The sequence below is a fragment of the Porites lutea genome, chromosome 1 (assembly GCF_958299795.1).
Source record: "Porites lutea chromosome 1, jaPorLute2.1, whole genome shotgun sequence".
Classification (NCBI taxonomy): domain Eukaryota; kingdom Metazoa; phylum Cnidaria; class Anthozoa; order Scleractinia; family Poritidae; genus Porites; species Porites lutea.
The window spans coordinates 40,359,776-40,378,437 of NC_133201.1; the positions used below are offsets into that span (position 1 = coordinate 40,359,776).

At 39.6% G+C, this 18,662-nt stretch overlaps 2 protein-coding genes across 3 annotated transcripts in view; both read left to right on the forward strand.

Moving 5' to 3' along the window:
- Positions 1-384: 384 nt before the first annotated feature.
- On the forward strand, positions 385-8,440 carry LOC140950951 (uncharacterized). Its single transcript, XM_073400167.1, has 4 exons — positions 385-764; positions 1,386-2,030; positions 5,210-5,755; positions 7,583-8,440. The coding sequence occupies exons 1-4, from the start codon at positions 557-559 to the stop codon at positions 8,209-8,211; spliced, it is 2,028 nt and encodes a 675-aa protein (XP_073256268.1). The 5' UTR covers positions 385-556; the 3' UTR covers positions 8,212-8,440.
- Positions 8,441-14,667: 6,227 nt separating this feature from the next.
- The window catches only part of LOC140950554 (uncharacterized), a 7,503-nt gene continuing 3,508 nt past the window's right edge, over positions 14,668-18,662 (forward strand). Inside the window, exons 1-4 of one of the 2 annotated variants that reach the window (XM_073399796.1) lie at positions 14,668-14,965; positions 15,556-15,606; positions 17,428-17,937; positions 18,487-18,662. The exon at positions 18,487-18,662 is cut by the window's right edge and continues 367 nt beyond it. In XM_073399796.1, coding sequence (XP_073255897.1) covers positions 14,758-14,965; positions 15,556-15,606; positions 17,428-17,937; positions 18,487-18,662 — 945 coding nt within the window. In that variant the 5' untranslated portion in view covers positions 14,668-14,757. The remainder of the gene's footprint in view (positions 14,966-15,555; positions 15,607-17,427; positions 17,938-18,486) is intronic. The other variant, XM_073399802.1, reaches the window with a different exon arrangement.

The window sequence follows — 18,662 nt, forward strand, 5'->3', positions numbered from 1 at the left end:
TATATTGTTTGATCCAAAATAAAGAAATAAAGGAATATTATTTTATTCCTCTGTCGAGTGGCTGAAGCAACTCCAGTTGAGCGCCTTCAGGAACTAGGATAAGATCAAGTCAGTCTACAGTATTCCCTCAAAAGGAGTCTTTGAGGATGGATGCTACGATCGAATTTGTTTCATAATGTTTTTGCTTAAAATGCAGTTTTTTTCGTCTGAACCTTTCTTTCTGAAATCACCCAACAATGTCCGTGTCACTCGTGACACCTTCCGCTCAAGGAGGCGTCCACTTTGAGTGCCAGCTTTGAAAGAATATGTCAGAAATGCGTGAGGTAAATAATCCAAATATCCTGAAAACTCTTTGCAGGGCTAAAAATAGTCGATCAAGCGTTATGTTCCCCTCACATTAGAAAACAAACAAAGCGAAGAAACCCAGCAGCAGCAGACAAAAGCGGAAACCAATTTGATCTTTGCGTTCTAAATTAAAAGTGACGAGGAAATGACAGTATCAAGTAACAAGCTCACGTACTAAGCCTTCAGATAAACAAGACTCAAAGAAACTCGCATGAAAATGACGAGTCAAAAACAACACCTTCCTTCTTTTGCTACCACCATCTCTGCGTTAGGCATTCTTCTGTATTGCATCGGGTTTCTAAGAGTTGAATTAGAGTTGAACAATCAAAAAAAAAGATTAAACGCGCTTGAAAACAACCCGGAGACAAAACCACAATACAGCGATTCGAACATCGTCAAAATCATCAAGGATGCTCGTGGTATGTACACAGTTTGTTTTTCTTGTTTTAGTTTTACGCTGAAAAGAACGATGGTTAATTTTGCATACTTGTATTCGCTCGCGATTGGGTGTCACTGTACAGGTCGCCAAGCTCACAATCAGAGCCCTGAGCAACACTACGAACCCTACATACTCGCTAATTTATTATTCATACAGTAGCGATTATTAAAACCTTTTTTTGCTCAATGAATATTAAGCGAAATGTGCATGAAAGTTCCCTTTTAAGTTTTCTTCTGTTTATTTGTGTGTGGAGTGCGTTTCACGCCTCTTAGGTACGTTTAAATACCTTTTTCTTGAGCAACTAATTTTCAGCCAGATAAGCAAAGAGAAAAAAGCTGGGAAGATTGCTTGGGGCTTTGATAGTTAGCTTGCGTGGTTTTCCTGTGTTTACTGTTGGAAAAGAAACTAAAGGTTACATTGAGGTTAATTCGTTTCCTTTTTGGCAACAGGTCGTACGTGACTGATTTTTCCCTGCTTGATAAATAACCGGTAAAAGAAATCATGGTCTTGAAATGTAATTTTTGCTTCATTTGTTTCCTCATTATTACAGCTTGATACTGAGCGACCAATTGAATGAAAAAATTCTTATTTATTTTGGCAGAATTTTACGCCTATGAACATCATCGAGCCAGAAGACAAGCAAATTCAGGTAATAATACAAGGAAAGCTAAAACAACAGCCACCATAATTAAAGAAATTCACAAACTTTTATCAGAGGGAAGACCGGGACTTTGCAAATCAACAAGTGACGCGTGTCTTTCGGGTCCCCCAGGCCCTCCTGGTCAACCAGGACCGAGAGGAGAGAAGGGAGACCGGGGACGAAAAGGGAAGAAGGGAACGCAAGGATCACCAGGAAAAAGCGGTAAGCAAGGCATCATGGGACCTGTAGGGCCTAAAGGTGATCTAGGACTTAAAGGCCAAAAAGGAGATACAGGACCCGCTGGCATGCCGGGAACGAAAGGAGAGCCTGGTGAATCAATTTCAGCTCCTGTTGTTGCTGTTTCCCCTTCAAACCTGACAGTAAACGAAAGTGGAATAGCTTCATTTCAGTGTTCAGTGAGTGGTAATCCTGAGCCTGCATTAGTCTGGAGTAAAGGAGGCAACCTTTCTGAAGTAAGCAGGTCGACGGTTTTAGGAGGGAGATTACTTTTAAAGAATGTAAACGCAAGTGACTCGGGTGAATACCAATGCTCAGCAAGAAACATCTTAGGACATGCGCAAACCCTGGTGCGGCTTGTTGTAAATGGTGAGTTTTTATAAGAAATATTGTTTATTTTTAATTTTCACGGCAAAAGATATCGCTTACACTGATCACGGCATTTACTTTTTTTAATGGACGCGACTGTTTGCTTCTCTCTAACTTTCAATTCGAGCAACATGTTTTATAAACAACTAAATTATTGGATAATGCAATTCTAGAGCTCTGATTGGCTTAGGCATCATGGCATATGAGTATATGAGCCATTATACCATGCTCTCCCAATGTGGTAACTGTACACGTCTGCTCAAAATTAAAGACAAACTGAAAATCGGTTGTATTTACAAATAAAGTTGGGAAAAATTCTCCGCGCGAGTTCGTCGAGAAAAGTTGGAACGAGAGCAAAAAAAAAAAAAGGAATGACAGGGGAGGGGGAGGGGAAAGAAGGGAACGCTTGCCCGCAAACCCCACGATTTTGAAAAACTGCGTTCGCACACGAACGCGGCTTCTGATTGGTGCGGTGCTGGTAGTGTTGATTACTTAGCACTCGAAACATCACTCAAACCAGGTATGCTTTGTTTACGCGAGCCACAGATCTGGTCTTATCTGATTTGTGGTCGCAGATTACAGTTGCTTTGGACTGATTTGAATCGTGTTTGTGCGAAGGTTTAGGAGATCAGAGCCTTTTTTAATAAAGTATAATGGGGGATCGAGCTGTGGAGACTAGGGAAGGCCAATTTATTGGGAACGACGGCGTGCGGATCTGCTGGAAAAAATGGACTGTTTGTTGGAGATAACATCAACGTAAATCAGAACATCGGTACTAGACGCTAGCTAAATTAAAGCCGCCATGGACAAGCGATTTGTCAGCCTTTTGAAATGAAAAGATTCTTTTTGTTTATTGGAAATTTAGCGGCATGTGTTGTTGTGAAATTTTCGACACGGGCTGAAGAGCAGTCGCTCTGCAAAACTTATAACCGGTGCATGGAGTAAATTGTTCCGGACAAAACATTTTTTAAGTTTCGACAAGGTTTCAGACGAGATAAAGCCACAATAAAAAACAATACATTCAGAAGCAATCGCTCAGAGTTTTAACCTTCTTTTATCGTAAACCTTTTTTATTACAGTTTTTGCAATTTCCTGGAATGTGTTCTATTAGAGAACAAAGTAATTTTACAAATCTGGTAATCCAGGGGTAATCTGTTCGTCATACTTCTATTTTGACGAGCTTTCAATTTACAAATGAAACGAACCGTGAAATGTCAAGGGACGTTTTCCAGAATCGTGGGGTTTGCGGGCAAGCGTTTCCTCTTCTCCCCTCCCCCTCCCCCGTCCACCCTTTTTTTTTGCTCCCGCTCTAACTTTCGCGCCATAACTCGATTGGAAGCGCTTGCTATAGCTACGCAGCAGGGCGGATAAAGGTTGGGCGGTGAAACGAGCGCGTCCGAGCAAAAAGGTGTGATGCAGTGGTCTGGGACTCTGCTTAGAAATGTTGCTTTTTTCGACTTCGGTCAGGGTTTGCGTTATGATGTGGTTTGTACATTACACACTGCCGCTGTCACTGAATTATAGCGGCTTGAATTGTTTTCTTGCACTTCTTCCTTGTTCCTTTGTGCTGGTACGCTGTCTCCTATTTTTTGCGGGAGGTTTAGTTGGAGTAGACAAACATCTCTCTTATTACTTCGATGAATCTACCACTGAATTATATTTTCGTTCTGCTACTCGCCAATGTCGATGTTATTCCAAAACAAAAACAACTAAGTACTGTCTAAAACACGAAAGAAAATCTCATCCATGTCATCCATGGCAAAACTAAAAGACAGCAGATCGTGTTTCATAACTAGATGACGTGTATTTTATAAATGCGTGCGGCTCGTGCAAGGTGAAATTATGCTAATTTCAATCACCATCATCCTTCTTTTTAATTTGGAAAAAAACATCTCATACGTCTTTCTGTTTCTTCGAAATTTCAAATTAGTTTCCCCTCAGTTTTTACTGTTTATCTTGTTTTGTTTTCGAGAGAAAAAAGGAGAAAAAACCTTACAACTAACCTCACCAAATTTTGTTTACATGCGGTTGCCGGATTTGCAACGCATTGCCCGAATCGCCATGGCGCGTTGCACCCGAGAAGCAAAGTTTGAAGAAGTACAACGCCACTATATCAATATATATCAATCTAATTTTTTGTTATGTTGTATAAAATTTATCCCCCTTTAACATATGTAAAAATTGAGGTTAAGAAGTGTTAAGCTTTTGCAAACGAAACGGCGAAAGACGATTAGGTGATATTTAGTGGAAGGAGGAGGTATTCAACACTTTCAAATTAAACTCAAATTTTGGCATTATACGACCAACAAGTTTAACTTATAGACGTACAGACACAAACATATGAAACTGTTTATTGATATTGTTATGAAACGAATTTATCTATTTAACACTGTGGCCTGAAATTACAGAAAGAAAATAGGATTTCCGGTTTGCAAAAAGGAAAATTTCGCCGGCCTTGAAGCGCACCGGAAGCGCGGAAAGAGCGCTCGTGCCAGCCCTACTCCGCATCACACATTAAATGAAGAGCGGAGCGCTCGTTTCACCGCCCAACCTTTATCCGCCCTGCTACGCAGGCTAATTGAACCGTTAACCGCGAAACATTTTACTCGTTTTACAGCGAAATATTGTCAAAAAACATGGCAAGAACAGCAAGAAGACAACTCGATGCGCGATGGACGACATCTGGTATTTGGAGTATATTTGCTGACCTGAACAGAACTTTATCTCCTTAGCTTTCCGATGAAGATGCACCATCGATATGAACTTAACATCGACCTTGTTAGCATGTGCTAGCTTGTTTTTAAAATTAGAATTATTTTAAAGGAATAATGAAACAATTATTAAATTCGGCTTTCGTAGGATATGAAGAATTGTGCAGATCTCGGAGGGTGTTATCACCCTCCTCGATCTGCGAATTCTTCATATCCTACGAAAGTCGAATTCAATAATTGCTAAATATAACAATGTTATAATCTGGTTACTAGTTTAGATGCTCCACGACTGAGCTACTGAAAAATAAAAAAATAGAGCGAAAGTGCTTTTAGGCCACCCCCTAAATTCGACCTACAGAATTGGATGTTCAAACGTCGTAACACTATACCAACCACTTGAAAATCAGGCTTTTCATTAAACTAACAATGAAGAGCCACTGTTATGTTTTTTTCATTTCATTCTTTCAGTTCATCCTCGAATTTCCCTCCATCCGGGGCCTCATTACGCCATTGAAGGCAGCAAAGTTACTCTTCCCCCCTGTCACGTGACTGGTTACCCAGCACCAGTGGTCATTTGGAGAAAAGCATCCGGTCAGTTGCCCCAGGAGAGGGTGAAGTATAACAACAGTAGCTTACAACTTTTAAATGCTCGAAAAATAGATTCTGACTTGTATCTCTGTTCAGCAACAAACCTGCTTGGAACTACTGTAAAGAGAACACTCGTAGTGGTCGTTTCTCATCCTCGATTTACTGTTAAGCCACCTGTAAGCATTTTTGCGCTGCTTGGAGACACCTTGACACTTAATTGTAGCGCAACTGGTGACCCGCAACCAGTTATTAGCCGGAGGAAACAAGGAGGTCATCTGCCAGTTGGAAGCAACCAGCAGATTAATGGTGCGTTAGTAATTAGAAACTTTAAAAAGAACGACGCAGGCTATTACATATGTACCGCAACCAGCGCAGGAGTGTTTGGCGTGGAAACTCTGACTCACATTCAATTTTTTTCACCAAGAGGTCAGTTATAGATAAAGCTTAAAGAGTGTAACTTATAAAAGTGCAACGGCCAATACTATTGTGTTAAAATAAGCAGAAATGCGACTGTGACCGTGGTTTCCCGCTTGTATTTTGAAGAGACATTACAAAGAAAGATGCAGGTTATTACCTCGGGGGGAGGGGGGGTTCTCTAAATACTGACCCTATTTCAGACCAAAATGTCATTTTGCACACCCATTTTCGGACGAGACCTGGCCCCTAAAATCCATATCTGCTTACAGACCTGGAGGTGATCACAAAACACAACATTACATGTTTACATAAACCAAAAATTATGTCATCATTTGTGAGCCAATCCGCAACAAATGATCGAATTCGCGTATGACACTTTCTCTCTTATTCATTTGGAATTGAAACGACGGACACATTGACACACAACCGTCAGAACCGTAGTTCCTTCGTAAACCAAACCCGATTCCAGACCAAAATGGGCAAAATCTATACCCGTTTTCAGACCAAACCGGCTCAAAAACCCTACCCTTTGGGGCGGAACATACCTATATGGCTAATATAAGGGAGTACCCCCCCCCCCCCTTCCCACTGAAGTTTTTACATATTTACCGAAACCAGCGCAGGAGTGTTTGACGTAGAGACTATGACTCTGGTTTATTATTATCAAGAGGTCAGTTATATAAGCTTATCAGCGGGGCCAAAAAGTATGACCACGTTTCTCCTTTATTAAAATAATTAAGGATGCAATCTCGACCCAGAGCTCTTCTACGCTTGTAGAGGAGAGAGATCAAGAGCTTTTGGGAACCCTGGAGCAAGATTGTCTCTGACTGGTTTCAGCAAAAAACAATAAAAGTGTTTCTGATTGGTCAATTCAAGTTTGCACGAGAGCGGTTGAACGTGCGGCGTGTAAACACGAAGTAAACACGACCGGCCGATTCTTGATTTCAGCGATTCCAAAACAACATTTGCACTCGTAACTCGTAAAATTAGGCAGAATTACTGGATTTTCCAATGGCGAAAAATTAATTTATCTTAGAAGTGCCACTCTGGCATTTAAATATATGATGGGCTCAGCACTGGATTATCTTACTTCTGAATTTACTAAACGTACCATTTAACATCAGTGGGCGAGAAACCAGAAACTCACAATCGCTACATATTCCCTTATTTAAATCAGCGAGTGGCCAGAGAAGCTTCTATTACAGAACACTGTAGATATCGAACTCATTGGACAATGAATTAAAACTAAGTAAAGATGTTGTAAGCTTCAAACGAAAGCTCAAAAGTAAGCTACTTTGCTCGGCATAGAACTTATAAACGATGTTTCTTGTATCTTATGTATGATCGTATATAGTGATTAATATTTAGCTCTTAGATAATTTTACCAATCCACTTTTTATATATTTACTGTACTCCTTTTCGTCATAATCAATTTTTTTGTAATTATCTTTGAAAAACCTGGTTTGAGGAAAGATAATAAAGGATATATGAACGTATAAATAGAACTTATAAACGCCTCAACTGATATATGCAACGGCCTATGTTAAGCTGCTGCTGTCATGTTAAAGTTACCGAGGTTTTCGAGGGACGCTTGTATCCCTTAATCAGCCTTTCAGCCCTTAATGACACTGTTTATTATACTTCAGGGGCTGAAGCAATCTTCAAATTATACATATTAAAGCGCATTATTCCAATCTTGACTATCAAGATAGAGGTAGAGAATCCTATGGTCCTTATGGAAATCTACTTAATACACGTTTTTCATTCTTTTATAGGTCAAGACTGAGTGTTTATTGCTGCTAAAATAAAGCCGTTACTGTTGTTTATTGTCTACAGATTGTTCTGATTTGTTAAAATCAGGCCATACTCAGAGTGGAGTGTACTCTATGAACCCAGACGGAAAAGGATCCTTCAATGTATATTGTGACATGCGCACTGATGGTGGAGGATGGACCGTGTTTCAGAGAAGACAAGATGGCTCGGTGGACTTCTATCGCGGATGGAACGATTACAAATCAGGCTTTGGCCAGCTGACGGCTGAGTTCTGGTTAGGAAACGACAAGATCCACAGGCTGACGGCCGCTAGACCCAGCTCTCTACGAGTGGAATTAGAGGACTGGAGCGGAGTGAGAGTGTTTGCCAAATATGGCAAGTTTAAGATTGGTGATGAGCAGGCACAGTATCGACTTGAAGTGGGTTCATATTCAGGGACAGCAGGAGATTCGTTAGCATGGCATAATAACATGGCGTTTAGCACAAAAGACAGAGATAATGACAGAAGGAGTAGTAACTGTGCTGTGTCATACCCTGGTGCCTGGTGGTACAACGACTGCCACTACTCCAATCTAAACGGAAAATACCTGGGAAACGTAAATGGAAATGGGAAAGGAGTCAATTGGTGGCACTTTAAACAACACTATTTATCGCTAAAATTCACTGAGATGAAGTTAAGGCCGTCATTGTAAAAAAAAAAAATGGAACTCGTTGCAGCAAAGTCTTCCTCCTTGACAACACAATTCAATGATATGTCACTAAAATCATCTTGTTTTTTATGTCGTCTGGAAAGTGCCCAAACTGGCCAGAAATGATCCAAAACACTCAAATAAACAAGTATATCGCATCTACTGCGAAAAAAGTTCTTAATTTGTTTTAAAGTATCAATTTAATAGTAAACCTCTATATGGCAAGGTTAAAAACTACAATCATGAACAAAAGTCCTTGGGACAGTGAGAGCGTAACTCTATGCGTTTCTCAAGTAATGTCGCAAAAAACAGTGCAGTCATTTTACAAATTCATGTCCCCTCCCCTCCTCCCTCCCCACCCAATACAATGTTGAAAGATCAAAGAAATTGTGCCTTGACGGTTTCAACATTGTCCGTGCGGTGGGGGGAGGGGGTAGGGACTTACAGTGTTAGTAGCGCGCGGACCCAATTTCGCTTGTGCTAAAAAGCGTTCGAACTGTACAACTGTCCCAAGACTTTTGTCCATGATTGTAGAATGTTATAGAATATAAATTAAAGTTGAAAACTAAACTAACAAACACACGAGTAATCATGCTAACAGAGGCTCTAGATGTTACAAGCAAACGTTTTTTTGAAAGAGTACGTCTTAATTGTTTTTTTGAAAAGATCATAACCTCTAATTGCTCTTATTTCAGAGGCTAATGTATTCCATAAGTTACTTGGAATGATTTATCTCCAAGTCAGAGTTTTCTTGGTCTTAACCAATGGTGTCTCTGACAACAGTTCGTTGCACAAACGCAGGTTGTATCGTGTCCATTCTTTATCTTGTTTAAGTTACAAATATAGGACGGTGCGACCGACCATAAATTGCCTTAAATTTAGGATCAATATTTGTATACTCAGCTGATCCTAAAACAAACTGGAAGCCAGTGCAGACGAATTTAAAAGGTAGGTGTTATGTGGTCGAATTTAGATGTTCAACGGACTAAACGGGCCACACAGTTCTGTATGCGCTGAGTCTTAGCGATATGTCCCAATATGTGTTGCAGGAGTATTGAAGAGCAAACTACTGCAGTAGTCTTTGCGACCCATAACAAGATTTAAAACAGTTAACAAATTAACTGATAGCTTTACTCAAAGAAGGATACCTACATGACAACAAGCATTTCTCAAACATTATACGGTGGAACCCCGATATAACGAGGGCCACAGGTACTGGCAAAAAATGCTTTAAAGAGAATTCCCTATATCGAAGTTCTTTTCCATACAGTTTACTATTTGAGGGGCTAAGAATATCGTTTGTTTTACCGAGAACTTCGCTGTATGGAGGTTCGTTATAATTACAGAGGTTCCGCTGCATACATGTATCTAGGAAATTACAGTTCCGTGTCAGTTTTGGAACGCAGTTCAAAAAGCAATGTAAACACTAATCTCTCTTTGTATTTGGCATTATTTGTAGTAAAATATAAGTTAGTCTTATTTCTGTAATATCAACTACTTTCGAGCTATGTATTACTAAGGGTTGTGGCCTTAACTCCAGGCTCGCTTAAATCGTGAGCGAGTTCATTTGGAACTCCTGCTTAATTTTCACTTTCTTTGGACAGATTTATATCTAACATATGCTTATAATAAGCCGTGATTTACCTGCTGGAATTTTTTCTGTTGTTTTAGAGCTGAAAACAATAAAGCAAATCATATTTGGCAAATGGGATACACTAGTCTGTTCTTTTCGGTTGACTACATTTAAAAAGTAAGAAAAAAAAAAAGCCAGGTAAGGAGCTACATTCTCAGTAGCCACGCACCTCTCAGCAACCGCTTATTTTTGGAGCCTGGCAAAATATGTTCCTGTATTTTGGGATCATGAATTATTGGTAGTGGAGGCTAAATACTGCTGTAGGTTCTTGATAAGGTCGAGTTTTCTATGAAGAGGATAGTAATAGAAATTAATAAACTTGGGTTTGGTCCTTAAACATGTAATACCTATTCACAAGTGTATTGTAATAAGCGTAACAAAACTAATTACAGAATGTACCTATGCATTGTAATCTTTCAGTTTTAAATCAAGTCTAATTTGCAATCTCAAAACCAAACTCCGTGGTGAATACTTCCTAACGCGCATATAAGAACCTGATTGATCTTGCTTGGCTGCTGGTTCTTATATATTTTTGTTTATTAAAAGTGGGTTCTTGAACCGTTAAGGTTTCTTTGATCCAAAATAGAGAAATAAAAAAATGCTATTTTATTCCTCTGTCGAGTGGCTGAAGCAACCCCAGTTTTAAAAATGCACAGTTGAGCGCCTTCAGGGACTATGACAAGATCAAGTCAGTCTACAATATTCCCTCAAAAGGAGTTTTAGGGGATACTGTGGTCGAATTTGTTTTCTAATGTTTTTTAGTTCAAATGTACTAGGCTTTTCCGTCTGAACATTTCTTTTACCCACGTTAAGTATAGATTTTTGAACTTCTTTGCAATGGCTTAAAAGAGTATCCGAATGGGGGTACCTCAATAACTTACACTAGACACTTCATTTTTGGCTTTGTAAAATGAAACAGTTAAATTTTAGGTATTTGAACACTAACAGTAAAAAATTCTTTAAAATAGTAATTTTTCCAGAAAGAAACAAAAAAAAGCTCCAAAAAGGCCAGTTATACCGTAAAATTCCGAAAATAAGCCCCGGGGCTTATATTTTTCAAAGGCGCTTTTGGAGGAGTTTATTTTTGGAGGGGCTTATATTCGGAGGGGCTTATCTAGGGAGGGAAATTTGCTTTTCAAAATCGATTGGGCTAGCCTTATAGTTGGAAGTAAATTTATCGTTCTGGCTTTGTTTTACTTTGTATTTGAGGGCAATTTTCTAAGTACAAGCCCCCAGGGGGCTTATATTTGGAGGGGCGATTTCACGGGGGTCTTTTTTGCGTTACCGGTTTGTGGGCATAAATTTGGAGGGGCTTATACATGGAGGGGCTTATTTTCGGAATTTTATGGTATTTTGCTTAGTATATCAAGGTGTTTTCGGCCATTTTACGACACTTCAGGATTATTTCAGAAGATTTCCGAGGGCTACCGAAGATTACAAATTATGGGCAAATACCACTTAACACTAAACCCCTGCATTCAGACCCTCTTAAAAGAGGAAGGTTTATTGTTAAATAACAGTATACACATGTGTATGGTAGAGCTGGCACTCAAAGGATTTACTTTTGCACTCGCCTCTGCGGTAAAGGTTTCTTGATACACGGTACACAGGTTCGCCCGGTCATTGACCCGGCGTCTATGCCATGCTGATGAGCCCCCATAAGGGCGAAACTGCTCTCTATTGCTGCCACTGCCGGGGTGATATGGTTATGCGCATGCGTAAGGTACTGGCTATACCGTGGAGTGGGTATGCGTGCTTCTGGCGTGCTTCAGTGCTGATAATGGTGTTTTTCACCAGCACCCTCCCCCCGCTTCCCCCCCCCCCCCCCCCCCCCCAAAAAAAATAATAATATGGAGCTTTAGCAACGACGACGGCGACGGCAACGAGAAAGGCAAAAAAAAAAAAATGAAAATGCCTAATTTCTAACAGTCTTAGGCTCCTTTTTTTCCGCCACAGTGTTATTTAGACGCGTGCTTTCGTAAAGCACGGGTGAAAAAGGAGATGAAAAAAATCAAGGAAGTATTCTAACGAAAGGAAGAATTGTATTTAGCGGAAGATCACACAACCCTTTCCAGTCTGCGATTGCAGTTGTCTACTTTGTACAGGGTGTACATATGTGGGGTTCGCTCAAGTTAAACTTGTGTTACTGTATTTTTTAGTGTTATACCCTAAATTGCGACCTAAGAATTCAAGGCCATTTTTTTCTTCCCAGCTTGAAGAAAGAGCTATAGAGGAGTTATTGCAATACTACGGAGGATTAGACAACGCTTGTGAGTTTGTCACAGTTCAGCGAGTACCAACAACTGCAGCCAGGCCTGTATGGAAGAAGGAGAGGTTATCATCAGTCACCAGTGGTTAATTCTATCGTCGCGAGTTGAATAGGACAGAACTGATTAGCATACAACTAAAACTATACGATGACACTCTACGGTTGTTAAGTTATCATTGGGGAGTTTAAGCCAACACGAACGACACCAACCGGAACGTATTAAAAAGAAGAATGGATCTATTAAACAAAAACATTATCTCTGCGCTTGCTTGGTATCAATTTCTTACACAGGATTCAAACTAACTTGTAGTGTCCAACTATTTAAGGAGAATCTACGAAAGAATCATTCTTCACTGTTTTCAGTTCCCTGTTTTTTTTTCAGATTGTTCGTATTGTTGTGTTAAGAGTTAAGACGTGCAAATAAAATACTAGCAAACAACAATAAGCATAGCTTGCGAGCAAGTTCTTGATTCAGCGGTAAGGAGCAGGTCGAGAGCTTACTCGTAGGATGAAAATATTCCGTTCCCTCTCTAAACCGGTCTTAACCTGTCCACAATTTCAGTATGCGTTTTGTTCTGTAGACGTTCTCAGATGAAACATCTCAGAAAAGCAATCAATATTTTAATGTTAATGATATATGAAATAAATCGTCATTGACAATCATTTCTTTCACGGAAACATATGAACCCACAATTGACCTGCTCCCAACGACAGTGGCTTCATAGCTCAGTTGGTAGAGCATCGCACCGGTAATCGCGAGGTCACGGGTTTAAACCCCGTTGAAGTCCTGAATTTTTTTTTCAGGCTTCTTTAGGCAATTGCATAAATTGCGTTCACTGCGACCATCATTTCTTCATTTTCATTTTTTGCAATATTTTACTGTTAGCAATTTGAATATTGTTTTCTCTGTATCACTAAAATATTTTACTTTGACGCAAATTTGAAGTTTGAAATTTTTTCGTTAAAAACGTTACAATATAAAAAAGTTAACGGTATACACTCTTTTTTTTCTATAAGAATATATTTTATAAGAATATCAAGGCTGAAATTCGCAAAATTTTAAGAATATTTTAAGAATAAAACCCAGACTGAGATGTTGAAAAGGATCTATTTTTGTGTTCAAAAGCTGTAAATACAATACAATTATATGTTTTCCACTTATTCCATTCTCTAAAGGGGAAAACTAGGCAACAAAACGAGAAAACATGAACTAACTATAACTGATACCCCCAGTATAGTCTAAAACGGAAATGTCATGAGCTATAATCTAAGAATAATACTAGAATATTTTCAGCCTAAAATCGGCAGAAGAATAAGAATATTCAGCCTGGGCCGGAAAAAACAACATTCTTATTAAAAAAAAAAAGAGTGTATTGAAATTATATTGATCCAAAATTCTTCGTTTTCACTGTCACGCAATAAACACGACACAAAAAAATAAATTGAAAACCGTCCAGTGGAAGAAGCCAAGAAAATCAAATGTTATAAAAGACTAATGTATAAACAATTTGTCCAAATCTCAGGTCTTTGTGGCCCATAGTTTCTGAGTTATTTGCCGAAACGTTTCACGCACCTTTGTAGAGCTTTGTATGAAGACGCCATACCGTTTTGGTCCACCAATATGGCCGCCGGAAATCAACAAAAACATCTGGACTTCACTTTTTCTATAGCTCTTTCTTTTCACGCGAGAGCTAGCATACGTGCGCATAAGCACATCTTTTAATACTTGAAATGGTTAAACTGCTGAAAATCAAGAGGGGAGACTTTTTTTCAACGAGACAGCGCTCCCATTTTGGTGTCACGCACTGTGAAGACTTGGGAGTTCAAATTGCTGTATTTTTGAATTCGTAAAACCTCGCTATTTTGACTTTGCACTTTGATGACGTCCCTTCAATAAAGAAAAAAAGAAATAAATGTTATTTTATTCCTCTGTCGGGTGGCTGAAGCAACTCCAGTTTCAAAAACGCACAGCTGAGTGCCTTTAGGGACTATGACAAGATCAAGTCAGTCTACAGTGTTCCCTTATAATGTTCTTATTTTTTCCAAAGAATGTAGCTTTTTTTTTGTCTGAACATTTTGTTTCCTGATATCACCCAACCCTTCACTCCCAAAGTTAAGTGTAGATTTGAAAACTTCTTTACAATGTTGAAAATTTTATTGTTTACAGTACACAAACGGAAGCTTCGCTCTTAGGCTTTGTTAAATCTAAATGTTAGGTACAGTACTAGCACCTCCCTTCTTCCCCTCCCCGCCCCTCTCCCTCCAAAACAAACAAATAATTTTTACGTCACTCTACTTCCTTTTTCAAAAATATCGGTTTTGCTCGTGGCACCTTCTTGAGTCCGTTCAAGGAGGCGTTCACTTTGAGTGTTCAGGAGTGTTAGCTTTGAGGGAATCATGTCAGAATTGTGTGAGATCAATAATCCTAATATCAGTGAAACTCTTTGCAGGGCTTATAATAGTTGATCCAGTCTTATGACCCCATTCCATTGGAAAACAAACCCGAAGCAAAACTTAACTTTCAACTGACAGATAAAAGCCGAAACTAATTTGATCTTTGCCTTCCAAATGTGACGAGGAAATAATAGTATCAAGTAACAAGCTCACGTACCAAGTCTTCAGATGAACAAGACTCAAAGAAACTTGCATGAAAATGACAAGTCAAAAACGACACTTCCCTTCTTTTGCTACCACCATCTCTGCGTTAGGTATTCTCCTGTATTGCATTGGCTTTCTAAGAGTTGAATTAGAGTTGAACAATCAGAAGAAAAGATTAAACGCGCTTGAAAACAACCCGGAGACAAAACCACCATCCGGCGATCCAAATATCGTCAAGATCATCAAGGATGCGCGTGGTATGTACATTGTATTTTTCATGTCTTACGCAACATTTATACACAGCTTAAAACTTAATAAATACTGAAATGTTTCTTACCATCCTGAAAAGAACATTCTCCAGGATTCTACGATTATTAATTTTGCATACTTACCCTGTATTTTGATCACAATTCGTTTGCGATTGAGTGGTCTTAATCAATGAGCGAAAAGTGCAAGAACGTTCGTTTTCTTCTCTTTATTTGTAAGTTGACTGCGTTTTGAAGTGTCTAAGAAAATACATTTTTAAGCGAGGGACTGGTTTTCACTCAGATGAGCCCCGGGAGATGAGCGTAGAGAGAAAAGAAGGGATGACTGCTCGGGGCTTTGATAGTTACCTTTCGCAGTAGTGGGCTTCCTGTGTTTCCTGTTTGCAAATAAACTAAAGGTTACACTGGGGTTAATTCGTTTCCGTTTTGGCAACAGGCCGTACGTGACTGATGCCATTCTTAACCAAATACTGGTAAAAGAAACCATGGTCTTGAAATATAATGTTTGCTTCACTTGTTTCCTCGTTATTTCAGCTTGATACTGAGCGAACAATTGAATTATTTTTTTTAATTTTTATTAGCAGAATTTTACACCGATGAACATCATCGGGCCAGAAGACAAGCGAATTCAGGTAATAATACCAGCCAAGCTAAAACAACAGCCACCATGATTAAAGATGTTCATAAACTTTTATCAGAGGGGAGACCGAGACTAGGCTTCAAGATTTTTCTCGCAATTAAAAGTAGCATAAATTGCTACTTGAAGCGCTCGTATTTTTCTAAAATGATGCTATAAAATAATAATGCTTAGTTTTCGTAAATCATGCTCGTTTTAGCAAAAAATGCAGAAATTGTGCTTCCACTTGTTACTTTAAATAATTTTGGTCAAAACAACTCAATAACTTAGCAACAAACAAGTAAATGGCAAACATTCTTACCCTCATTACAACTAGAAACTTAACTAGTGCAGGATAAGTCATATCAAGAGAGGATAAAGGGACAGAAAAGGCATCCCCCATACACACCCTATTCCATAGGTAATTCGTCTCGAGTTATTTTTAACACCACAGATCTCAAGGGGGATTAGACAACAGCTAATCACATAGCCCGAATGTGTTCCGCGTGGATGACCCACGCTCAGAGCAACGCGTCCTTCACGAATTGACGTAGAACAACTGGCGGAAGACGAAAACGACTACAGAGAGATTTCTGCTAAAGCTGTGTCAGCGAAACGGAAATTAAAAAAGAATCGCCCTTCCTCTCTTCTATAGAGCTAACAGTACAGCAGGGAAATCCTTAACACGCTGAATATTCTCTCAGGATCATTTATAGTTTACAGTTTGAAGAGAGCAATTTCTCATGGTTTGATATTTATTCTGTTATTAGTCTTTTATTATTCAACAAAAAAACACTTGGCGTCCTACTTGCTTTATTGTACAAACGACCGGTTTCAATAGACCGGCGAAATTTCTCATTTTGTTAAAGCACTGAGGTTACGACAAATTCGAGTTAAACTGATTTCACTGGTTGTCAAAGAGTCCAGGGATTCCCTTTCCCAGATGAGCTCCGACTCATTTCGCTTCAATATTCAGGAATGCTCTAGATCTCTTTACGCTTTTATTGCCTTTCGCCCGACATGTTTTGCACGCCGTTTAGTCATGCGAAACCTCCACGAAACATCCACGCTGCGCGTGAGGTAACTTTATCCCGATTCTAAAAATAAATCGAGACGAATTACGTATGGAATAGGGTGTGTATGGGGGATGCCTTCTGTGTCCCCTTTATCCTCTCTTGGTCATATAAAAAGTATTTGCAGTCCGAAGGTAAACCATTGAAACAACAAAAACTGTCTGACAACTATAAAAACTCAAACAGTTGACATCCAGCACGCGGAGGCCATCTTAGGTAACCGAGCTAGTTATGCAGGGTCATATCCTGTAGGATGCAGGGGCCCGTTTCTCGAAAGTCCCGGTAACTTTACGGGCCCGAAATCAAATATTCAAATCGAAATATAAAGAATAAGAGCGCGGGTCCTGGCTAACAAACTACTCCATTTTGTTTCATTAACTGACAGTTTTATCATGTTAGATGCAAAACTATTGAAACCTCGATCTTTAGTTTAAACGGAGACAGCTTACCGGGCCCGTTAATTATCGGGACTTTCGAGAAACGGGCCCCAGGTCCCATGAATGTGACAATAAGCGCTCAAAATTTGCCTGTAACACACTGATCGTCGGCAAAAAACGTTGTGTTGCGTGATCAATAAATGACAATTTTGTGCCGCGAAACTTGCCAAAATTGAAAATTATACTAGCAGTGCTTTATTTTAAGGACAACAGATAAAAATTATGCTCGTAATGTCGAATTAATTATGCCAAAAATTATGCAAACACAATCAGTATCAAGGCCTGCAAACGCAATTTGCAAATCAACACATGACACATGTCTTTCAGGTCCTCCGGGCCCCCCTGGTCCACCGGGGCCGAGAGGAGAGAAGGGAGACCGGGGACGAAAAGGAAAGAAGGGAACACGAGGGACCAAAGGAGATAGAGGAATTATGGGATCACCAGGAAAACGCGGGAAGCAAGGTATCATGGGACCTGCAGGGCCCAAAGGTGACCTAGGACTCAAAGGGCAAAAAGGAGACACAGGGCCCACTGGTATGCCGGGAACTAAAGGAGAGCCTGGTGAATCGATTTCAGCTCCAGTTGTTGCTGTTTCACCAACAAACTTGACAGTAAACGAAAGTGGAACAGCTTCATTTCAGTGTTCAGTCAGCGGTAATCCTGAGCCTGCAGTAGTTTGGAGTAAAAGGGGTAACCAGTCTGAAGTAAGCAAGTCAGCGGTTTCAAAAGGCAGATTGCTTTTAAAGAATGTAAAAGCAAATGACTCGGGTGAATATCAATGCTCAGCAACAAACATCTTAGGACATGCACAAACACTGGTGCAGCTTGTTGTAAATGGTGAGTTTATGTAAAATATCATTTGGTAAAGTTTCACTCCAAAAGATGCCGAGTACACTTATCATGTCAATCACTTGGACTTGACAGTTTGCTTCTATCTTTCTCTTAAGTTTAGATTCCTTTCTTTTCTTTCTTTTGTTAGTTTGTTTTTTTGTTTCGGCTCCAAAATTTCTCAGATCATGGGGCAAACAGTAATAACGAACACTTTGCCAAAGGAAACAGAACGGCAGCAATTATCGCATGCAAAAACTTTAAAAAATAGTGACCGCTCGAAAAGAGGAAATTCGAAGTAGCTTACCAAGAGTACGTTCTTACTTATGACCTTCTTCTCTCCGTGTTACTAGTGCAGATGCTCTACCACGGGGCTACCAAAAACTCAGAAAATGGACGTAAAGTAGGCGTTGCTTATAGTTCTAATTTCGACCTACAGAATTAGATTTTTGAAAATATGTTCAAACGTCATCACACTAACCCCAACTACTTATTTAAGTTCATATTTTCATTTAAACGTTCTATTTGACAGCAGTTAATTTCTTTGCATTCTTTCAGTTCATCCTCGAGTTTCTCTCCACCTGGGGCCTCATTACGCTATTGAAGGCAGCAACTTCACTCTTCCCCCCTGTTACGTGACTGGTTACCCGCCACCAGTGATCATTTGGAGAAAGGCATCCGGTCAGTTGCCCCATGAGAGGGTGAAGTACAACAATAGTAGCTTACAAATTTCA